The following is a 25533-nucleotide window of genomic DNA, read 5'->3' on the forward strand; positions in this document are numbered from 1 at the left end:
AGTGACATTACACGCTTCTTAAAATGTGCTTAAGATTGCAATGACTCCAAATGAAAGTTTAATGTAAGCACGTGTTTTAAGGAAAATTTTTGTTCTTCCCACTATGCATTTAACAAATTTTATTCAGCCCAACCCAGAAAATATCAAATATTCTTCCTCATATGTATCCCAATTGACCTCATGGTACAATGAGCCCAAGATTCACAGTCATTTTTCACCCATTGTGCAGGTGTTCTTCCCAACTAATTCACCTCACTCTTACCTTGCCAGTGCCTGAATCTTAGCAGCATGTCGTTCATCTTGTTCTGTCAGTTTCTTTTTCTGATTGTCGATTTCTTGCCTGAGTGCTGCAGAATGTTCCATCTCACCATCAAGTAAGTTTCTCAGTGATCTGGAAAAGAAGGATTTACCATCTGTTAAACCAGACCTTCAAAGAAGTCAGGTGTGGAAAATGCAAAGCTATGAACTTCAAAATGCTTTCCTAATTTCTACAAAATCATCATACCTACAATATTTTTCTTACAGCATGATTCAAGGTACAGTAAAGCCCTGGGTGGCCAGCACCTATGGGGATTGGTTGATGCCAGATAAGAGTATCTTCCAGTTGCCTGAGACACTAACAATGCCTAACTAATGCACCTGAATTAAGAATAAACAGTTTAAAAGACAAAAATACAATACTGTACCTACACTGAACAAACTTCACTTGCATGAATATATAAACCTTGAAGCATTTTACTTTAATTTCAGTCACGTTCTTTGAAAACATTTAACCGTCGCAGCATCTGCAGGTTCTTCCCCCTCCACAGAGCCGCCTGAAAGACGAATAACATTATAGATATTAACTGCCCTTGGCCAAGTTTACAAATAAACCCTCTTACTAAGCAGGGATAAGTGGTCACTTCACGAGTCACCCCGATGGCAAGAGGCTTCAGCCAGCTTGTCATCCTGGGTGATGCCATTGCTGTTTCACACAACTTTAGGCCCACAGTTGCAACAAGCAAAGTACAAACATGGCACTTCACAGGCTAAATATTTGCTCCCATCTTCAAAGATTTGTGTTACATCAGAGAACATTTACTTTTACAATTTTAAACTTGTGTATTTTTACCTCGAATTTTATTCTATTTTTTTTAAAAAAACATTTTCCTTGATTTCTTTTGCCAGTTGCTTGAATTCTGGATACCAGGAGTTTACCATGTTTGAAATCTCTGATAAATTGTTTACCACAGACTAAATAGCCTGTTTAATGGTCTACTTTAGGTTTCCACAATTGGAAAATAAATTTCTAGACTCAAGCAAAATAAAGATCACCACAACAGGTGAAAAAATGCAATTAAAAAGTCAAACAAAACGTCCTTGACATCCCACACTACTAAAACCTCACTTAATTTGCCCCCAAATTTCCTCCAATGTTCATCTGATAGTTCGTACAATAAGCAATGAATTAGTTATTTTCAGAATATCAGGCAACTTAAGTCTTCTACTCCAAATTCACCATCATCTCATTCCATCAATACCAAAGTTTTCTCACACCTCTTGTTACAACCCTCCCCGTTGACACTCCTCTCATATTTCTCTTTCAGCATCCAATCATGGAAAAATATTCTCCACTCTGCTTTACTTTCTAACATTAGAACCATTAGAGCCCAGGCCAGATATGTAGGGAGCATATTTTTATCTTCTATGGACACTGCAAGACTGGCTGAGTTCCTCCACCATTTCTGTATGTTTTTATTATGAAGTCAAAGTGCAGGTCAGTACACAAAGAGTTAATGAAATGACACACAAAACAATTCACTTGGATTTGACCAAATTAACTATGAACAACAGAAAAATGTTTCTTACTAAATATCTCCAATACATAAAGGCACTATGTACCTAATTCCTATCCAATCCATTGTTCAATAGAATCTTAATACAAAGAACAATACCTGTTTTGCTCATCCAATTCATCCTTTCTGTTCATCATGGCTACAATGGCTTGTCGTAGTTCATCTGAGGAAGCAAACCTTAGGTTAAGAGCAATATTGACAATGTATCTTACATTTCTTTATTTTTGAATGGGATGCATTATCTATTAAAATGTATTAATGTGCACTGAGTCAAATTTATTACCCATTTCCTCGTGAAACAGAGAGCTAACTTAATATATAGGAACATTTTAGAATCCTAAAAAAAAACTACTCAAAATCTGAATTAAGAGAAAATAATTTGAAATGGACAACACCGACCTCAGAAGATGAAACTATTCAGCAGGTTTGAGAAGATGAGTGAATGGAGGGAATGGTGTTCATTAACTTCCAGAAAGCCAAGTAACCAAGCTGGAGAAAATCAGGTGGATAAAAATTAAAGGACAGCATAGAAAATGGGAAGAAGCAACAGGAAATATACAAAAATATTAAAGGAAAGTCCAGAATAGCTCGGCACATGTTATGGAATTTCATAGCTTTTGTTCTCATGTCATATCAATTTGCCAGGCAGATCAGTGATTTGGATGAGAGTCGTAAAAAGAATGGTAAAATTTGCAGAAAACATGATAAAAGAAGATATTAACTCATGGTGCAAAGGAAAAAATGTTGGAAATATCACTAAGTGTCAGTTAACAATCTACATCCTCTTGAAAGAAATTTAAAAAATGAAAGCTGGACAATGCAAAGGTGTTGATAGAATTGGAAAGTTAAGTTCAGAAAATATTGAAAGCAGTATCAAGACAGTAAAGAAAACCATTCTGATGCTTCATGGGTTGGGATATCATCTGCAGAAACCCACATATCGCGTGTGAAGTTTTGAATAATACAATAGAGGATACCGAGGATCCACTTCAAATTGATCAGAATGACACCTAATGCAAGGTATTGCAAATTTTAGGCTGCATTTGTAGGAGCAGAGAAGAGTGCCAATTGATTTCACAGTGGTGTTTATGAAGAAACCATCTACTTTGAGTAAAAGGGAGCGGTAGGGCCAGAAGATTAGGACATCGAAATTTATATGAAGCATAGATTCGGGAAAACATTAAACAAAATACTGAACTATTAGTTCATGGAATACAAACCAAATTCCAGAACTGAAGCAGGAACCAGATTGACATTTAAGAAGAGTCTAGAAGTAATTCCAGAAAAGGGTAATAAAGGAATATGAGAGTGCAAGAAAATTAAGTGAACATAGACATGGATAAATATCAATTGGAAATCCATATCTTTTTTCTAATTTTCTGCAATATATTGTATCTAAAGAGCTATTTCATTTGACATTAGAAAATCCAAGCCTTTGCACTGAATATACACATCTGTATGTAAATTGAGAAGCACACAAAGCACGAACTTCCTCTAAAAGCTCAGGTGCTATAATTTTAAAATAATTTCCCATCTCCATACTGTTAAAACAAAAAAAAACGCCTCACTAAATATGGAAACAAACAAAAGCCAATAACTGGTACATAAACAATGGATGCCCCAGATCATCATGGAGGTGTTCAATTTCAAATTATGGCTTTTCAATAAAAGCCTCTTAATAGGCAAAATGTTAATTGGCTGAGAAGATCAGCAGATGTGGGCAACTGTCTCATTAAAGTGGAATCAATACTTTTGAGAGAAAAAAAAACAGAAGTAGAAAATGATTTTCTTAAATATTTATTGAATTAAACCAAACCAAAAAAAAACCAAACATGTACAACATCAGTTTAGGATAAACAGAGACAGCTGTCTTCCTGATACATACTGTCATTTAGCTGCCTTAGATTTGTGTTATGCAGAACATTAAGCTTTCAACCCCTGAGGATCGTCTGAAGCTCTCCAGGACACAGATGTCACAGCAAACCTTGGCTGATTCTACGGAGGATGACAGCCCTGCTGCTCTTCTTTTGAAGAATGCTTGCCTTTCCAAATAGTTTAATTTCAAAACAAAAATTGTAAATGCCCGAAATCCACATCAAAAAAGGAAAATGCTGAAATTTCCTCCCTTCGAAGGCGTTGTGGAACAGTTCCGATTCGAGTCCTATTCAAGCCCTCAACATTTTTTTCCCCATCGCACCAATAATAATCACAGATCCTTCCTGTATTTATTCATCCATTATTGTTATCTTTGCTGTCAATTGTCATCCTGCCCAAGGTCCATGTCTCACGCTTTCCCTCCTTGACAGTACTACCTCGTCGAGGCAAAGGTTAATGTCTGTTATAAACCTACCACCTCTCAGTTGTTTCACTTCCCAGCATCAACCGTCTCTTCTATCTCTAAATTAACTATGCTTCCTGACATCCTGCTTCCTGGAGGAACTCAATTCCATTTTTGCAGTACCTTCATTTCTGTAAAGATGCACTGATGAGGAGGAGACTTTCCTACACTGGTGCATTTTGTGTCTTTCTTTTAACTTCACCCTGAAACTTTACTTCTCCCAAGGTTGAGGGTGCTCTCAATCATGTCTCCTCCATTTCCCATGCTTCTGCTTTCATGGCCGAATAAGTGGTGTTCGTTCCTATTGTCCTCACCTGCCACCCCACCAAACTCAACAATCAATGAACTATCCGCCATAATATCAATCCTATTCACACCTTTCCCTGCCCACTCTATTCACAAGTTGAAATGACCAATTGCTGTGCATCCCTTGATCAATCTTCAGCCTTGCCTTCACACAGCACTGTATCTAACCATTCTATTGCAGCACTTTACCTTGTCCAACCATACAGGAAGCAAATTCTTCTTACAGGTATTCCAACTTAGTGTGCTCCATTCAGTGCTCATAACAGGATTCCCTCCAAAGGGCAGAAAGCAAACACAATAGAAGACTTCCATTCAGTCCACAAGGTAACCTTGAGTTTCCAGTTTAAGGTTCTGTCCTCCATCCCCAATTATTTCATTGCCTTTAATTTCCTACATTGCTCAATGATCCCAAAGTAAACTCAAAGACTCAGAGCACCTAATATCTAAAATACACCTGAGATTATCTGATCTCGGAAGGAAAGCAGACTTAGGACTGGAGGGGAGACTGAGTAGGAACACCATGTGCTATAGGTTTATGTGAGTGGCACTGGACAAGTCGACTGGAGGAAGTCGGTGGGTCAGGCAGCGCATGGGGGAAAAATTAGGTGCAAGGGGCATGAATACCGATTTTCCTCATTTCAGGTAACTCCTTCCCCTCTCTCTTTCCATTTACCCTGTATTTGGTTTACAACCTGCATTCCACTGTCTCCCAGCTGCAAGCAGTCAGAAGAATCCTTTGTCCCAGTGTCATCGAGAGCGGGTACCTCAGGATCCAAGGCAGGAGCATGAACCATTTTCGGGACCAGCAGCAGCAGGGAGGTGGCAGGGACTGGCAACAGCTGATGCTACCATTCCAATGACCGGAAAAAAAAACCGAACTTCTGGTCCTAAGCATTCGGAAACGGGAAAATGTACTGTATTGCAATTTGTTTCACATATGTATAGGAATTTTTTTTTTTTTAAATTTTAAAAAGACAGAGCAAGTTGCAGCCCCTTCTGCTTATTACTTGAAGGGCTCAGGCCCTAAAGCTCGGCAATATATCTTTGCCTTCTATCACCACTGTAAAGACTGGCTGAGTTTCTCCAACATTTCAATGTCTTTTTACCTCTACAATCACAGTGCCTGCACACTTTCATGCTTCACTCTTCCAGTCCAAGAGCCCATCTGCCCAAATACCCCAATTAACCTACACTCCCCAGATATTTTTGAAAGATGGGAGGAAACCAGAATGCCCAGAGGAAACTGATGCAGACGTGAGGAGAATGCACAAACTCCTGACAGCACCAGATTCGAACCCAGGTCACTGGCATTGCCACCAACCGCTACACAAACCATGCCACTGTCAATCCGACACGTAAAATTGCTTTTGCGCATTCATACCCCAGTTTGCAGGAAAACAAGGTCACATTTCAGCTTTAATAGTTCCAAAATATATGGTAGCTTAAACAAAAGATTTTGAAACAATGAATTTCAAACCAAAAATGAAATATGATTTTACTGGGAAAAGCTGTTCCATTTTCAGACTATACACAATATTTGTTGCAATGTTAAAGATGGATCATATGTTCAATCCATTTTGTAATTATTTGTGATTTATATCAATGGCTCCTTGGACTCACTTTAATTCACGTTTATGACAATAATGAATGAATGGCTACAAGCAAACATTACAATCCCTTGCAAATTTAAGCCTCTTGATATTATTTTCCTGAAGCAATTCTTTTTAGCACACATCTTTCCTCCCTGATAGTCATTTCTTGTAAATTTCAACTGTCAGTCTGCATGCAATTTCTATCCACATCTCATCACAGTTTTACCATTGTACATTTGCAAACGCTGGCAGTAAATGGGCAAATATAATCAACATTTCACAAAATTACACTAAACATCACTCCAGAAAATGACAGCCAAGCTTTGCAAGCATACGGTGGAGACACTCATTTTGACCATATTGATGAAACAAACGATACTGGATGGAAGACAGGCAGTTCCTGGATTGTGTTTATGTGAGTGAGATCTAAAATACCAACAGCAAAATAAACCAAATATCCCAATGTTATTGTAACCCAAATCTGTCGCAACTTATGATCACAACCTTAATAATATCACAGCAAAAACTCATTTAGTATGTACATTTCTTTTTAAATGAACTTGCACAAGAAAATAGGAGTCAACCACCTGGACCCCACAAGTTCTCCACTATTCAGAATGATCAAGTCTGATCTACCCTGGGCCAAAACTCCCCCTGTAAACCTGATTGCCAAAGCCCTCAAATCCATTTTTTTAAATAAATGAATATCACTTCAACCATTCCCAACGATTCAGCCTTGACTGGGGAAGAGAATTCCAGAGATTCACTACATTTTACAGGAAGAAATTTCTACAAAACTAACGTTTTAAAAACACATCCTTTACCATCAATCTTTGACACTAGCACCATAACAAAATGTTTATCCTGCTTTGCCTCTTTAGGATGGTGTATGTATTGGCACTCGTTCGTCTCAAATCCAAAGACTCATCAAGTTTACTCTCTATTCCCTGGTAAATCACTTTAACACTACTGTTCAGATTCTTTGGGAAAAAAATAAAAACTAGTTATTTTGCACTGCCTCACCAGCACTGTTCAATTATGAACAAAGCATCCTTACACCTAAACTTAAACCCTTTAGCAATAAATTCCAGAATATCATTCTCAACCACTTGCAGTTCAGCAAAGGATTTCTATGACTGAACTTTGGAATGACCTTCTAGAATTGCTCCTAAGCTGTAATGGTTTGGTTATCGCACTCACACACTCGTGCATAGTTTGGGTTACTTTAACTAATGTGTTCTATTATTCATAGTTATTAATAAATATATTGTTTTAAAAGAAAAACAGTAAAAGCCTTGGTGAATTCTGTGATGCAACATTTTACTGTTTTTTTGTATTATTTTATTTATCATTTTAAATATATTTAAAAATCAATACCAAATACAAAACCTCAAGAGAACCCCTCCCCTCTATACATCCTATTAAACAGAGAAATACAAAGAAACAGAAGCAAAAAAAGCATCCCATTGTCAATTAAAAAAAAACATGGAGACACGATAATACCAGTGTTAAAATCTTTACAGAGGTCTACTGGCTAGCCAGTAGTGATCAAAACCCTATACTGTTGCCAGTGAGGTTCCTATATACTCTAAATAGGTTGCCAGATTTTTAGGAAGGTAATATATATATATCCCTTCCTGAGATGATGTGACCTTTTCAAGTGGGATGCAGCTATTCAACTCTGATTCCATTTTACTGCAATGCACTTGCTGGCCACTCAGAAAGCAATTTCTGTAAATATAATTTGAGAATTAGTTAGTAATTAGTAATCTACCTACCATGCTAAAGTTCCCCAGAAGACAAAGCTCTGGATATTCTGGGAAGGTGACTCCTGTGATCTTGGTTAGGGTGTCACAGAGGTCATACTAGAAGGGCCTCAATTTTGTGCAAAGCCAGGTAGAATGTAAAAAGGAACCCACCTCCACACTACACCTAAAGCCCATCTCTGATCATTCAGGTTTATATTGGTATTTCTGTGGGGTGAGGTACAGTTGATGGACAAATCTATACCTGGCATTGATATTAGCCAACATACTTCCTGACATAGATCTGACCAGAGTTGTTTGTCATTCGTTGTGTCCGTCTGATTCCCATCTCACCCTAGATTTATGCAAACCTGGCTTCATGCTCTCATTCATCAATAAAAATTACATTCTAGAAATAAACGTATACATTTCCTTCATGGTGTAGTTGTTCCTTTTCAGCAAGTCCCGGTAGAGACATTTCAGAACCTAAATTGGCCCAAATAAAAGATCGTAACTTAAGGTAACAAAAGGTCTTATTGGTTCTTTTTCTTAATCAATATATCTTAACTCAATATATCTAAATACAAAACCTTGCAAGAATAGATTTGTTCTACTGCTGCCTGCCTCTTGTTAATTCTTCCAGAATTCAAGAAATAATAATCGATTGCAAGGCTGATGCTGTTTACTGAGTGCAAACATCATAAATCTTCATATTATTGGCAAAAAAACCTCCTTCCAGCTACTCCATAGTTTAGAGATCATGCTTTGTAAATTGTATCTTTCTATTCAAACAGGATTTTAAAAAATTCTTGGCAATTGGGACACCACAGAAAGTGCACTCCTTGAAGCTAAGAAGCCATGAGAACTTGCCAGAAAAAAACTTGCCAAAACAAAAGGCAAAAGCAACTGAATCAGTAACAAGCATTGTTGGAGCAAACACTAAATAAAACAGATAAAGCATCACTACATGCCAGACTGCCTTGATGCAAAGCTACCAGTCTCTGGAATGTAGGCGGTGTGTAATGATGGCTAAATGCTTCCCCACAGGAAAAGCAAATGAAAATTTACATCAAGGGAACAGTCCTCCAAGTATTCCATTCCACAGCTCCAAATGTGCAAACTTCACAACAGTAAATATCAGAAGCCTGTTGGAAGTGACCAAACCACTTGTAAATCAAAGATCGCACCTCAGAAATACAAAATGAAATGGGGTAACACTCTTGTGAAGCAAAGCCTACGATCTACATTTTCAAGGTAAGATAGTCACACTAATTTCTGAAACCAAGAAATTATAGAACTTGATTCTTAACTCATCCATCCTTCATGTTGCATGATCTTGGCATCCAGATGAATCAACCAAATTGTCACTGGATTTTTACACAAGAGAAGGCATTACAATACAAATCCATTTTAACTACTTTTTGTCAATCAAATCTTAACTTCGTACCATCATGTTGGAGATAGATCAATCAAAACAGGATTAAGTTAACAGAAATAAAATCTGACAGACTGTATTATATTCCACATAAAGTTAGCAAGTACCATTGAGGGTGATAAGTGGATCCTATGAAAACCTCCACCCTGGTTTAAAAAACCTTTATGTTGATAGTGAGGGCAAATGCCTGACACATGCCCAAAAGCCATTCCTGTGCAATTGCATGTTAAAAGGATATCACCAGCAAATCAGTTTCCAGCTTGGTAACTTCCCCTCTTTTTGTCCTTCCCCGCAAATTCTCGTACTTTTGTGTTTCTCTTCCGATCTTGTGCAGAGGTTCACTTCACCACTCCTGTCTTTGGATATGCATTTCACAAGTGCAGAGGCAACAGCAAAGAGTGTAGGGACAAGAATTTTTGAGAGTAAATAGTGACCTTCATGTTTTCATGAAGAGGGCAGATAAAACCAAACAGCTTTAATGAGCATCCTATGTTTTTCTCAAAAGCACTGCCTCTGCTTTTGAATGTTTTTGTTGACTCTGTTGGGTTGTCCAATCAATTTTTTTTCTGCATTCTTCTTAACCACCAGCATTTCATTGCATGATCATATTGGAATCATTGCTACCATCTTCAACAGACCTGGAAAATGCAAATACGCAAAGCTCACATAAATGCCTGGCAAACATGGACAATTATGACAAGCCATGAGAATAGGTTGAGCTGCTTTCATCACATACTCATTGACAAACGTCACCAATATCAGAGTCGCCATCACGGAGATTCTTCTTCATAGGACAAATGCAAAGAGATGTTTGGCCAACTGAGAAAAGTGAAAAGTAATCACATTCCCAAGGATAAGCCACATCCAGAGCTATTGGAGGGAACAAGTAGAGGATGCCACAAACCGCCCTACAAAGGTCAATGTAAGCAACACATCAAGGCACTTGGAATCAAGCCTCACCAATGGAAAACCTTGATATGATCAGAACAAGTGGTGAAATGGACTCTATAAAAGCAATTGGCTTCAATAGCTTCAAGCTAAGTATCAATCCATCCAATTCCGATTCATGCACTTTCAACCCCTGCTGTCCAATGTCCAAATCTCAGACTGTATTAATTAATCACACAAGAATCTGCACGTCATCTACCATCTTCCAAACACTAACGGATACCAACAACATTGCTTTTATTACATCAATGAAGTCTCACAACACCTCAAGATCACAAGCTATTCTAACTATTTGCAATGGCAAATTAAGATGCTTTCTCGTAATTTCTCTCCTGGTGCTTGCATGTCATTTATGCCCGTGCTGCTTCATCAGGGGAAGTCCCAGAAGAGTTGAAGATGATATGTTTCCAATTTGAAATATCTACTGTAGGAAGTGCTCATCTCTAAAGTGCATAGGAGGGGGAATGTGGGACATCACAGCTATTTAGTGGAACTTAAGCCTAGTGCCAGACAATATGGCATGAAGTGACTACTTTCCTTTATAGTCACTTAGAGGATCAGAAACTGTTGTTGTTATCTATGACTTTTTCAAACAAATCCATATGAAAATTAAGTTGAGTTATCTAGTTTATTAAAAGATATTAAACATTGTTAATGGTATCAGTTGCTATACATTGTTTAAAAACCATTAAACATTGTTATGGTGCTAAAATTTTGTTAGACAGTCAACAGAAATTGTCAGAACTTGTTCTGTTTCATCCATTTTGCAGTAGAAATAAACCTGTTATCACTTTAGCAAAGAAAGAAAAGCTAGCTACAACTTTGAAGCAAAGATCTTGCTGGGAGACACTAAAATATTTTGAACAACATCTACTGGCTGCTTGCAAGAAAAAATACATTTTGACCCTTACACTGCATCTTGCCTCCAGCAAACCTCCCGCTATCTGGAGTCGATCTCCAAGATGAAGAGGAAGCTGTCCAACATTATGTTGTCTCATTTCAAAACGTTGATCACATCAAACCAATCTCACAGTGTTTTCCAGTAGAGAAGTAAAATACCTCTGCACAGATGCTAATTATTGCAAACTAACAACAAAATAGGTACATTGGGCACTGAATCTTGTTGGTTGTGAGCCCTCAAGCCATTTGTGAGACACTGGTTGAGGTTCCTTGCCAGTTTTTTTTTGTTCTTCAACGTTGATTTTTCTGCACCAATGTTTCTGTTGCTTGCACTGCTCCAGAGCTTAGTTAACTGGGATGACAGAACAGATTAAACAACGGAAATTTACACCTGTCAGGACATGAATGATACAAACATCTCATGGTTCCTGCTCAGAAGACAACCGTAATTGGCAGTTTGCCAATGAATGGATTGAGAATGTAGCTTCTTTTTACAGTCATCTAAATTCTGATCCACTCACTGTTGAAACAAGAACCAAAACATGAGACATGAAATAAAAACTCAAGCAGAACTCTAAACCAGGTGAGAATTGTACATGAATTGAGTAAATAACTCCCAGTATAATAGCTTCTAATTAATTATTTGCTTAACCCAGCATGAAGTTCCAACTTGCTTGTGGGAGCTTTTCAAAACAAGTATAAAGTCACAGTGACTGGTTTTGCTTTGTTCAGGAAGCGCTCAAACGACAACAGGTCTTGCCTCGTTCAGCACATTGGTGCAACCAAATAAAATGCAACTACTCCTCCTAGTGGATTTTTGCTACATTTCTCAAGACTCAATGCCTTCTACTATAATTTAACCTCAACATGACTTACCATCATTATCGAATGGCAAGATGACAATTGTCAAAAGAACTGATCACCACAATTCCAAAGATGTAAATACGTTGCACTAACATGTCAACTTCAATGAGCTCGAATGAATGGATTTTGATAAAGGGTCTCAACATTGACCACTTTAAAGAAAAAGTGTATATCATGGCTATTGTGATTTATGGTGTGAAAAATAAAAAATTTTAAAAAAAAACATTGACCACTTTTATTCATGGATGCTGCCTGACCTGTTGAGCTCCTCCCAGCACTTCATTGTCTGCTTAAGATTACAGAATCCACAGCGTTCGTGTTCTTTAATTATTTTCTAAAGTGACAGTTATGGATGTTTAACTTTGCAGTGTCATTCTTACAGGTGCAGACTTCAGTCAATACCAAAATTAATCTGGAAACCTGAACATTTTTTCGCTCTTACTGAGGATTTTCCCCACGTAGACATTTAACAATTGAATCAGTTCCCACGTCGTCAGTACTGTCAGTTTCATGTGAAAACTAATTCAGGGTAAATCTCTCCACACTGTCCAACAAAGTATTTGAGAATATCCCTGCTACATCAGTGTGACATTTCAATTCCCATACCAGTCTCCCTTAATAAGGTTAGAAAAACCATGGATACAAAGATAGAAGAGAGAAACAGTGATTTTTTTTTCCTCCCTCCCTGAGGCTCTTTCTCTTACCAGATTAAACTGGGAACTGATAATCACAAGTAGAGTCTTAATGTAAAACACAATGCTGGGGGGAGAGAGAGAGAGAGAGAGAGAAAAAAAAAATCACCAGGTCCATCAGCATACTTTAGATCGCAAAGATACACAACCCAAGTCTCGGGCCTGAGCCTTTCATCAAGACAAGAGCAAAATGTAGACAGGTGCCTGAATAAAATGGTGAGGGGCAGGGGGAGGCCTACAGGATAGAGGTAATAGGTGGTTTTAATATCATTGGTATGAATGGTAGTCATAATCAGAGTCGTACTGACAATTTTAACTTTTGGCACAAAGGTAATATTTTGGCCAAGTGAAAATAGACAGCCTGTGCCTGCTTCCTTTGAATCTAGGAAGGCCAGGAGTGGTCTAATTGAGGTAAACAAAATTATGAGGGGACAAAACACAGCTGGAGGAACTCAGCAAGTCTCACATCCATAGGAAGTAAAGATACATTACCTTTGTTTCAGACCGGAGCCCTTCCTCAAAGTCTGAGTGGGAAAAAAAGGCATCTGAATTAAAGGCTGTGGAAAGAAATGGGAGGGGAGATATGGATTGGATAAATAGTGAGAAACTGTTTCTCAAAGGCTATCGATTTAAGTTAATGAGGAGGAGACTTGGAAGTTATTTTTTTCATCTTGTGTGGCTGTTCTATGAAATGTAATGATGGTTGGGGTGTAATGGGAGGCACTGGTACTCTCATGTATTAAGCATTTAGATTAAACCTGGGCTGATGTTTATATTAATATAAGATGCTTTGTACAAATCAAGTGGTCCTCAGGCTTGTTTCTGTGCTGACACTGAGTCTCTCACCATTTCATTTTCCATTTAATCCGCAATTTGCAAATAGCTTGAGCCATCTTTTCCATAATCTTTGCATTTAACATGGGACTCAGTTGATTACCCTGCTTAATCAACTTCATTTTGGATTGCAATTTTAAAAGATTATCTATAATTGAAGTCATTTGCTAAATTAAAATATGTAGTAAATTATGAATATTAAGGACCATTGGAACATTACATTTCAAGATAACAAGTTCAGATCACTTTTTGAATCATCCCAGCTAAGTTTCTATGGTTAATAATTAATCCAGATGCAAGATGATATTCTTCCAATCGCTGCTTGGCATCCATTACTCAAGTAATCACCAGTGAATCTCCTGTGGTTCTGGGCATGGTGAGTTAAACTCTCAGCATGAGGAAGCAAGCCCCTTTGGACATGCTTTTTCCTCGCCAGCTCACAGATATCCTACCCTCAATTAGTCTGCTTGTTATCTCTTCCTACATGCTTCCATCATGCCACACAACTCTCAGTTTCTTCTCCAGCAAAATATTTCACTGGCTTTGAAAGGTTCCCATAAAGCATATATGTTTACTTCCCTATCACTGGTTCCCCAAAATATTTTTTCATTCACCGTCCTTTCCCAGTAATCAGCCCTTTGACATCAGACTCCATCACTGTTCTTCAATTAATCCCTTTCTATCAGAAAGTATGCCCAAGAAATCCAATTTTTTAATATATATAAAAGGTACTTTTCCCATGATCACATTGCAGTGAGAAACATTATAAATTATTGAAACAAAAGTCCAGCCTAATTTGATATCAGTCATCAGAGAGACACGGAGAAAACCTTTGAAGGAAACAGATGTCTTTGGATAGCTAAATATGAGAAAAGTTTCTCCAATCCCACCCAACTGATGGGTCTAAGGCTTCAATCGAAGGTCATAAAAAGTTGCTAGTGCTGTTCCTTGTCCTGCATTTTTTTTGGAGTTGTCACAGTGAAGATCATGTCCATTATGGCTCCACTGGTAGAAGACAAAGGAGGATGACCATTCTTTTCTCGCTGATGCTGCTTGACCCACTGAGTACCTCCAGCATATTGTGTTTAGCTTCAGTTTTGCAATATTGCCGTCACTTGTGCACACCACCAATAGGGTCTCCACGAAATCCTCCAAATTTCATTGGAATGATGAGCAAACCAAAATCTGTCCCTTTTCCCAATTCAACATCCCAGTATTGTTTCATTAGTCTCAATTAGTTCTGATGAGTACAGCATATAATTGCCCTATCTAACAAGACTCCCAAAATAGACTCTCCATTCCATGCCTTGGAAGGAGATAACCAAACAGGATAGATTGAAAGATGTAATCAAAACTTCTATGAAGATGTCCAACATCCCAACTAACAAATGGTTTCCAGCCATTTATCACTCCGTGTGGAGAAGGTGCACTTAGGATGGTATTGAGGATCTATGCAAGTTTTGATGTCTGGCAGGAATTTCCCCTCTGTATGCAACAAAGGGGCATACACCTCACAAATTATCATCTCCTCCCCAATGTAAAAAAAAGTCTACAGTTCCCACATCATTTTCATTCTCTCCATCAGAAACCCAGAAAAGCAACGCAAAAGCAAATCACCCTCAATTCTAAGGAACTGCCAAAAAGGGAGGAGAGGATTGAACTCAGTAACAAGGTAGACTGGTCTTTATGCTTGGAAATCCCATCACAAATGTAGGCACTAGAGAATTAATGTCCTTTACTTTACAAGTATTTGCGCTTTTGTACTCTAAGCGACGAAAAAATAGTGAGTTCATTTGATATGGAAACAGTGCATGATGACCCAAAATGGATAAAATTCTGTCGCACAGGGAATTCTTCAGTCATTGCCGACAGAGAGAAATTAGAGATGTTTGAAACGTTACTATTTGAGTTTTTTTTTTAAAGTTGAGACATACAGCATGCCCATGAACCCCCCCCCCCCACCCAACACCGCATACGGGAGAAAACCGGAGCACCCAGAGGAAACCCATCTAGATATGGGAAGAACGTACAAAGTCCTTACAGAGAGCACCAAATTATAACTCTGATCACTGGTGCTCTAACTTCATTGCACTAACTGTGCTGAGTTAAATAGCTCAAGTGCAGGTTCACTCTAAGGGCTTTCTATCATGGTCAACTTGAGAAATGAATCCCACTCAGGGAGCTTGTTGTTGAACTACAGAGTGAGGTGTGGTGACAAGCAATTATGAGAACGATGGATTAAATTGGTCTTTGAAAGTACTTTCACAAACTTTCACTGAACTGTTCGCAGCAATTCATTCATGTTCTTGGGGCTCAACATCTGGCACTGATTCCCATGGCTTCAGATTTAAACTGGTTCTTGCCACTCAAATAGTCACCATTTGCAGAGGTATCCAGCCATTGAAATATATTTAAAAAGTTACATTAAAATGAGGCTAATTCCACAAAACTAGATTTTACAGCAAAATTTAGGAATTTTTTCAGATCATTTGATTATCAAATCAGAACATTTTAATACACATTTAAGTCTTAATAGCACTTCACTGCCACAATTTCCGAGGTACATTTTAGAAATTGTCGTTCAAAAGAAATATCTCACTTCCTTTTGTCAGTTTTACATCAGCTCAAATTAAACAGCAAAGATTATCAACAGAAAATATTTTTTTCCTGCTTATGCTCAACAAAATAGAGCAAAATATCTAAGTCGTCGTCATTCAAAATGTTCAGTTCACAAAGTTACAACAGATCTATTCAATAGACTGTCCTTTCAGAAGAAATTCCAGGACAGTGACAAGAGTTCTGACCTTGGGTAGTTTGCTCTAACAGAGGCATATCATTTTTTTTTTTTTTTTTTGCATTGTGGTACTTTGGCAAGCAATCCAAAACCTTGTTTCATGTCATGCGAATTAAGTTTCATCAAAAGGCAACTGGTGATTCAGCTCAATAATTTTATTTTACGCGAGTTACGGTTGGCGCGATGCAATAACAGAGCCAGCGACCTGGGTTAAAATCCAATGCTGTCTGTAAGGAGTTTGTACACTTTCCCTGTGTACACTTTCCCAGGGTGCTCTGGTTGTAGGTCAATTTGGGTGTAATTGGGTTGCATGGGTTTAAATAACCAGAATTGGCTTCTATCATGCCGTAAATGCATTTTTAAAATGTAACATTTAAAATTTAATTCAACAGCTTGAACATCATATGGAGCTGGAACCTGAAAAATACAACTCCATGACTTACTCCAAGTCGGTTGAGGAACAAAGCTAATCAGAAATTCTAAGCAGCTCTATTATTCTTGGATACATGGAAAATGGCAAATCTCTGAGCACCAAATGCATCTACATAAATTATACATTAGCCATTACCAAGTCAACCCCATGGCTGGCATTTCACATTGAACTCAAAAGAGTTTTTGGTATTAGTGCATCAGATTTTAGGCATTAATTACAATTGTACTCATTCTATATTTTTTTATGGAAAACACTGGATTGTCAAGTTGCACCTAAACATGAAATAAATGAAAAATATAAATCAAAGTCATTTTTGTTTGCAGAAATATCAGAACTCCTAGACTAAAAATTACTTCAAATTGGCTGCAAACTTCAAAACTAATGCAAATGCAAACCACATGATCATCTTCATTCCATACATTATTAAATTACTTGTACAGGCATGTTCTTTCTGAAAATATAACTTATTTTCCACATCATGACACAGGCTCATGGTTTATGCATTAAGGCTGAAACTGCCTGGCCTTGCTTCTGCTCCTGGTATCTCAGGAAATTCAAACTGCTTTCTCAATTTTAATTCAATGAGAGAAATTTGAACATGTTTGTGAAAAGATGCCAATGAATTACAGCAATTTAAACAATGTTATTTTTCTTCAGTTTCAGGTGGAGTGCACCAAAAGAAAGGCTTTTCCTTTTCAAGCTTTTATTTCTCAGAGTCCAGCTTTTTTCTGAATCAAAAATCACTTTTGCGAGTTAAGCTGTTGCAAAATTCTAGGTCACAATATTCATTTTCATTCTGATGAAAATTTAAAATGGACATGCACATGATCCATTCACTTTATCATTCTCTGTGCGAGAGTTAACATATATGCTCTTAACTTTCTCATTCATTGCCCAAGCAGTGCGGGATTCGAACACTGGTCCTGATCGCTAGTGCTGTAACACCATTGTGCTAACAGCTGTTCTAACCATGCAGCCCTATATTATTATTTATTCAAAACCAGTAGAATATCTATGCTCTGCATAGATGAGGCAAAGGATCTTGAATTTGATGTACTGAGTTACTACACCAGCCCAAATCATATAGAAATGGAGAGAAAAGCAGAGAACCCCTGGCAGTGTTGCAGGGAACTGAGAGTTCCCAGCATTGCTTAGATCAATGAGATCCTGATCTTTGTACCTCCACACTGCAAGAAAGAAGGGAAAAAAATTGCTGGTGCAATTGACTTCCCATTCCTCTGTCATATTCAATGTTTCTGGGCAGTGCTCACTCAAATTAACCTGCACCTTTGAATAGAGTTGCACACCTGAATTGAAATGATGCAAGCAAATAAGTCCTTTATTTCACTTGCTGCTTAATATCCTAAATTTATATAATTGAAATATGTTTCCGGTTAATTTATGATTTTTAAAGAATCATGACGTTTGAAAGTTGCATGGCTTTGACAGCTCCACAGGCCATCAGAGAGTGGCGTCACAGGATCTGCTGCCCAAAGTTACATCGTCACTCAATAAACGTCACTCAATACTGATCACTCAGTACAAGGAAGGCAGGCTGTAGTTGTAAATTTAATTTTTATTAAATTAAATTCAGCCATGCACCACGGTAACACGCTATTTCTGCTAATGAGCCCATGCTGCCCAATTAAGCTACAACCCTTGTAGGTGTTTTTTGACGGTGGGTGGAAACCCATGCACCCATGCACCGACAGCACCAGATTCGAACCTGCTAGCACTGCAATGCACTGACCGCTATGCTAACCCTGCAGCCCCGTAAGAGCATGCCACTAACCAAAAGAGATAGGATTTTCACCCCCAATCCAGGGCTGCAAATGACAAGTATGGCCACGTTGAATTGAGCAGCTTAATATTTACATTCTACTCTGCACAAAGAATCAACTAATACACCACAATGAATTGGAGATTGACAAATGCTGGTTATTTGGAGCTGACAAAGGTTTAATTTCCAAATGGAGAAAAGGTTGGAATGGAATCAGAGCTTGCAAGCAAACTTAACCATCCATTAGGCTGTGTACGAAAACATGCACAAGCTGGAGATGCAACAAAAGATTAAGAAATAAGATTGCTAGTGGGGACTCCAAACAGATATTTTTAGTCCTATTACTGAAGAAGGATAAAGAGTCCCATCTCAATATGGAGATACAAAGATATGAAGAGGCAGGTATACACCAATTCCACCAACTCAGAGCCAACGTTCATATAAACCAAAAAGACCATATTAAGGTGACAAATAAAAGAATCTTGACAAATTGTTTAAAAAAGCAGTATCCTTAGTTAAACATATTTTTTGCTTCGTGCCAGATTGAGACTCCAATCTTATCCTATGTCCTAAAAATGTGCAAATTAGTAGATTAATTGGACATTGAGTGGCAGAATATGGAGGGCGTTAGAAAGATGTGGGAAAAATAAATTGGGTGAATGAAAAACTAATGCAAAAAAGACAAGGATTCAGTGGACATAAGGGCTGTAGAACTCTGTACAAAGGATACAATCTCAAATACGATATTCTGAAAGAAAATGAGATGGCGTTCAATACTCAGCAACGTCAACAACTCGAACTCTTAGTGCAAGTAATAAATTATTTAGAAAAAGTCAGGGTTTCTTCCAGCTGCTCCAATTTCCTGCTGTGTCTCAAAGGTGTGCAGGTTGGCAAGTTTATTGGCCATGCAAGTTGCTCTCCTACATTTGTGAAAAGTCAAGGCGGGTGGTGGCAGGGGAGAAAATAAAGTTGATGAAAGTGTGGGGAGAATAGGTTACAAATGAAAACTAGTGGGAAATGGAATTGTTCTATGAGCTGGCACAGATTCAAATGGACCAAAATGGCCCCCCTCTGCATTGCAAATAAATATAGAAAGCAAACTGGATAAACAAGATGTACAAAAAAAAAACACCATGACATAGTTACTATGGATAGTAACTTAAGGTTTACCAAGTATAAGGCATAAATCCACCAAACCAGCCAACTTCTCTTGTTTTATGTGCTAGAAAGCTGTTCAACATCATTTTTAAAAAGTCTTTAATCCCATTTTTAGGACAACAGTTGGTAACTTTTTTTTAATTGAAATCAAATACATGATACAGAGTTGGTTTTCATCAAAAATACACAAGGAATGCTTTTTTTCTTTTTAATTTGCAAAACATTAACAGATTAAACACAACTCCAAAAATATTTTGTGAAATACTCACCAACACTCATTGATTCTGGGACTGTGGATTCTGGCAAAAGGCCACTAAGGTCAGCCTGAAGAGGAGGAGTGACTTCAGAACTGTGTGAAGTAAATACAGAACATCAGGAAAACTGCCCTGGAGTCAAAACTGTTCAGGAAAAAAGTCTAGTCTCTGATAGCAACTAAAATACATCTGAAAAGGAAATCAAATCACCAAAATTTATACCGTACCAGTACTGAAATTGAGATCCTTTCTGGGCAAGTTCAACAGCAAGTGTGGCATTTTCGTGTTCCTCACAGTATAACAGGTTATCAGAAGTGGCATCTGCGACCAATACAAAGAATTTAGTTGCACAAGCTGATTTGACACACAGAAAACACAAATAGCTCCACACATGACAAATCCATTTCTTCAAAAGAGGTAATGTCCTTATTTTACACAGTTACATGTGTATTTTGCGAATAAACTTATAGAAAAATAGCTTTAACACAGTCGTTAAGCACAACACAAGACCAGAAGATGTACGAGCATAATTAAGCCATTAGGCCCATTGAGTCTGCTCCACCATTCAATCCATGGTTAGTGTATTTTTTCTTCTCAACTCTATTCTCCTGCTTTCTCACTGTATTCTTTAGCATCCTGACCAGTCAAAAATCTGCCTGAAATATAGCCAATGACTTGGCATCGAAACATCAAACTCCCCTCGTACATTAATCCTCTCTTCCTCAGGATCATCCTCTGAATCCTCTCCAACACCTGCACTTCCTTCCTGAGACGCGAGGCAAAAATTGTTCACAATATTCCAAATGCGCTATGTCCAATGCCTTTCAAAGCTTCAGCATTACATCCTTATTTATATATTTGTCCTCTTGAAATGAATGCCAATATTGCATTACTACTGGTCAATCTACAAATTGACCTTTAGGGAATCCTGCACTGGGACTCCCAAGCCACTTTGTGCCTCTGCTTTCTGAATTCTCTCCCCATTTAAACAATCAACTTGTTTATTCCTTCTCTCAAAGCGCCTAACCATTTACTTCCCTACATTATGTTCCATCTTTCTTTTTTTTTGCCATTTCTCCCAACCTGTTCAAGTCCCTCTTCTTCCTCAACACTACTCACTCTTTCATCCATCTTGGTATTTTCCCAAACTTGGACATAATGCCATTAATTCCTTCTTCCAAATTATTTACATATCACGTGAAAAGTAGCCAGTTAGAAAATGCCCCCTTTATTCCCTCTCTCTGCCTTTTGCTAGCCAGCCAATTTTCGATCCATAAGTCATACCCCTGTTATATCATGAGCTCTTATCTTATTTAGCAGCCTCATGTGTGGCACTTTGTCAAAGGCCTTCTAAACGTCCAAGTCAGCAACATCCACCAACTCCTTTGTCTATCCGGTTTGTTATGTCCTCAAACACACTTGACAAGCAAGATCTTCCCTGATTGAAATCATGCCAACTTCAGTCAACTTTATCTTGTGCTTTCAAATACCCTGAAAGATCGTCCTTCGAAATGGACTCTCTAATCTGACTGACCTCCGAAGTCAAACTCATCAGCCAACAATTTCCTATCTTTTCCCTCTCTCCCTTCCAAAAAGGTGGGGAGACATTTAAGATTTTTCAGTGCTCTGAAACCATTCCTCAATCTGGAAATTCTTACAAGATCACTGCTAATGGATTCATAATCTCTTCAACTACCACTTTCAGATACATGATTGGCAGTCCATCTGGTCCAGATGACATCCACCTTCAGACCCTCAGCCTTCCAAGTACTTTCTCCTTCATAAAAGCAAGTACACTTTCTTGTGCTCTTTAAATCTCGCAAATTTCATGCATGCCTCTGGTGTTTTCTACAGTACCACCACTTCTCCCACATCATTTTCCAGTGAACTAATATCTACCCCTGCCCCTCTAACTCTTAAAATAGCAGGAAAAAAAAACTTTTGATATCCTCATATTATTGGCCAACTTACCTTCATATTTCATCTTTTCTCCCCTTATTGCTTTTCTAGTCACCTCCTGATTGTTTTTAAAAGCCACCCAATTCTGTTTTGTACTCTACGTGCATTAAAGTATGCCTTCAATCTTATATTTCAGTGTGAGCAATATTTAAAATGTACCCTCCTTAGTTTGGTTCTTCAGCCAAGTCCAATTGACTCTGAAAAGATGTTTTTCATTTAAGGCTATTTGTCACAAAATACCTTTGACAATGAGAAGGGATCCTCTCATCTCGTCAGATCTTGTCAACTCAGAACCGAAAATGTTTTTTGTATTTCATCACCTCATTGTTTGACATTGTTCAAACCAGGTTAATTTCCAATACAAGTCTTACTTTGACTACCTGCTTACACATCTAGTTATATCTATCGATGTCTCAAAAATGCATCATTATGTAAAAATGTGTTACTGCCGATGAATCTGGGAAACAAAATATTGAACATGGTATGATAAAGGAATAATATATATTGATTATTTATATATATATATGCAAAGTTCTCATGTCTTTTGAACAATTAACAAACAAATATGCAGTAGCTAATGGGACTTTCTTTTGTTTTCTCCAGCTAAGATCGCTCCTAAGAGAAAAATGGGGGCCAAGTCTGGTCCCACTTGAAGTTAGTGAAATGGAACAAAAGATTTAGCTAGGGAATACACCTAAATTTATAACTAAGATCTATGACTATCCTCTCCAGAATGAAAGTGTGAAAACAGGTTTACAGAGATCGAGAGAGATCGAGAGAGATCGAGAGAGATCGAGAGAGAGAGATCGAGAGAGAGAGATCGAGAGAGAGAGAGATCGAGAGAGAGAGAGATCGAGAGAGAGAGAGATCGAGAGAGAGAGAGATCGAGAGAGAGAGAGATCGAGAGAGAGAGAGATCGAGAGAGAGAGAGATCGAGAGAGAGAGATCGAGAGAGAGAGATCGAGAGAGAGAGATCGAGAGAGAGAGATCGAGAGAGAGAGATCGAGAGAGAGAGATCGAGAGAGAGAGATCGAGAGAGAGAGAGAGAGAGATGGGAGTCGGATCTAGATGTTGCAATAATGGAAAGATGTTGTTTTGATTGGTGTTTGGAGAGCAATGCATAAATTATAATGCAAGATACAGATTAGTGCAATATAATTTTCAATACCAATTATATTTCATACCACAGAAGTTGCATTCATCAAAATCTGAAATATCAGAAATGTGTTTTAGGTGTGGGACAGGAACGTTTTTACATGCTACGTGGTCGTATGTGAAGGTGAGACCTTTCTGGCAGGATATTACTGAAATATTAACAAGAATAACAGGGGTGGCCTCTACGGGCAACCCAGAATTTTACCTTTTGGGCAACTTCAGTGGGAATAAGTAATAAACTAACTAAATTCCAAATTTCCTTCGTTAAAATAACCTGAGCAGAGGCTAAGAAATGTATTGCGATTACTTGGAAAAACGACTCCCCTCGACATACAGCGCGATGAATTGGTGAGATGAATAGTCGCATATCGATGGAAAAATTACATACAACTTAAAGAACAAATGTTTATTTAGATATGGCAGCCATATTTGGATCATATAAGGGCCCAATTGTAATTACAAATAATAAAAAAAGATAAATGCTGCTAAAGTACAAATACAAGCAACTTCCCCATATGGAATTTTTGATGATCAACAAATGTGAGCCTTGACAGTGTGTGGATTTATACTGTGAAGGGAGAGGGGTGGTTGTTTTGTTTAGAGATTTTCTATGTATATTTATGGAAAAAGCAAAAATAAAATATTTTAAAATGCAAAAATGTCACAGCACATCAGAATGAAATTTAAACCCTTCAACTTGAAATATTTTCAATTTGCTAATTTTTGTGAATAATTTCCATGGTTAACGACTTATGCAATGAATCCAGATCTCGCATCTCACAAGTGAAAAATACCAATATATTTAAATCCCAAGAGAAGAAATTGCCAACTTTTACTGATTATCACTTTACATTCTGATTCAGAGTTTAAGATTCAAAGAACAGAAACAACAGGCCAATCACTCTGGTTACAAGCCAATTATTCTAAAATGAGCTGTAGCATTGAGAATCTCAATGGGTCAGGCAGCAATATTGGAACCATTAGAGTCAACAGTTTGGGCTGAATTATCAATTTCTATTGTTTTATACATAGATGGTAACTGAGATCCAGCAGCAATTTGTGTGTGGCTCCAGCTTTCTAACATCTGCAGGCTTCTTGTTTACCAGCATTCCCACATTTCTCGAGTGGGTATTGGAGCAGATTTGCTGCAGCTCCAGGAGATGTGGAGTAACAGATGTTAGCATGTGTACTGGGCCTCATTGCTGGATGCCATAGCAGAGTTTGATCAAGCTGGAATTCCCCTGCTTGATATTCTGAAGTCCAGAGTTCACATGTAATTGAATGGGGATTCACAACCTGGCCGTGAAATGAAAAAAAGTCTTTATTTTCTAATTTGGGGGAGTTTAATGTACTTCAGTATTCTGTTCTCAAATATTAGGAATAATTAGGGTGCCATGGAATAGTGGTTATCACAATGTCATTACAGCGCTAGTGTCGCGGATTGGAATCTGGCTCTGTCTTTATGGAGTTATCCCCATGGGATTCCACCGGGTGCTTTGGTTTTCTCCCAAATTCCAAAGATATGGGGTTAGTGGGTTAATTGGTCACATGAGTGTATTTAGATGGCACTAGTTCATGGCCCATTTGGGCCTGTTACCGCATTGTATCTCAAAATTAAAAATACATTTAAATTATTTTTTTTTAATGTTCTGAAATTTTCATGGTTTTCAAAATCTTCATTACATGAAGAGGCATTTAAAAATCAAAACCATGCTTTGACAATATTGACAGGAGGCAAGCTCCAGCCTCTTGTCCCAGTCTTTCACCTCTATCATCTCAGGCTTAATCAGAACTAAGGCATCACTTTACTCCTGGGACACTTCAAGGGCGAGATTGATTTACTCAACTCTCCTTCAATTTTCGGCCCAGTTTGCTGCATCTGGAGTATTATGTACAGTTCTGGTCTCCTTACTTGAGGAAGGATGTACTGACTTTGGAGGCGGTCGGTGCCCAGGAGGTTCACCAGGTTGATTCCATAGATAAGGGGGTTAGCCTGTGAGGAGAGATTGAATCATCTGGGTCTGTACTCACTGGAATTTAGAAGAATGAGAGGTGATTAAAGAAATGTAAAAATTATGAAAGGCATAGATAAGATAGAGGTTAACAAGAACTAGGGGACAAGGCCTCAAGATTCAAGGTAGTAGATTTAGGATGGAGATGAGAAGGAACTGCTTTTTCCCTCCCAGAGGGTGATGAATCTGTGGAATTCGTTGATGATCTTATTGAATGGAGGACCAGGTTCGTCCGGCCGGATGGCTCACTCCTATTCATACTTCTTGTGTTATACTAGTGTGGGGAATAGGTACTGCAGGCACCGAGATATCTCAATGTTAATTTTCTAGATAGTGTTCTGGGACTACATTTTGTCAAGAAATTGTTTCTGTCTGAAATCACAAACTTTGCATTTACACTCTATCTAATTTTTGTGTTTGATGAAATTACTTCAAGTAATTTTTAAAACACTTCAGTTCCATTTAGTGGGTGCTTGATATTGCTAATTATTGTACTTCA

General features: G+C 38.0%; 1 protein-coding gene across 2 annotated transcripts in view; it reads right to left on the reverse strand.

The window, feature by feature from the left end:
* snx29 (sorting nexin 29) overlaps window positions 1–25533 on the reverse strand; it is a 354925-nt gene that overhangs the window by 283532 nt on the left and 45860 nt on the right. For both annotated transcript variants that reach the window (XM_069905804.1, XM_069905805.1), the window contains exons 10-13: window positions 20136–20229; window positions 19924–20003; window positions 1935–1998; window positions 263–391 (exon numbers count right to left, since the gene is read on the reverse strand). In XM_069905804.1, coding sequence (XP_069761905.1) covers window positions 263–391; window positions 1935–1998; window positions 19924–20003; window positions 20136–20229 — 367 coding nt within the window. The remainder of the gene's footprint in view (window positions 1–262; window positions 392–1934; window positions 1999–19923; window positions 20004–20135; window positions 20230–25533) is intronic.

Source organism: Narcine bancroftii, chromosome 12 (genome assembly GCF_036971445.1).
Source record: "Narcine bancroftii isolate sNarBan1 chromosome 12, sNarBan1.hap1, whole genome shotgun sequence".
NCBI lineage: Eukaryota > Metazoa > Chordata > Chondrichthyes > Torpediniformes > Narcinidae > Narcine > Narcine bancroftii.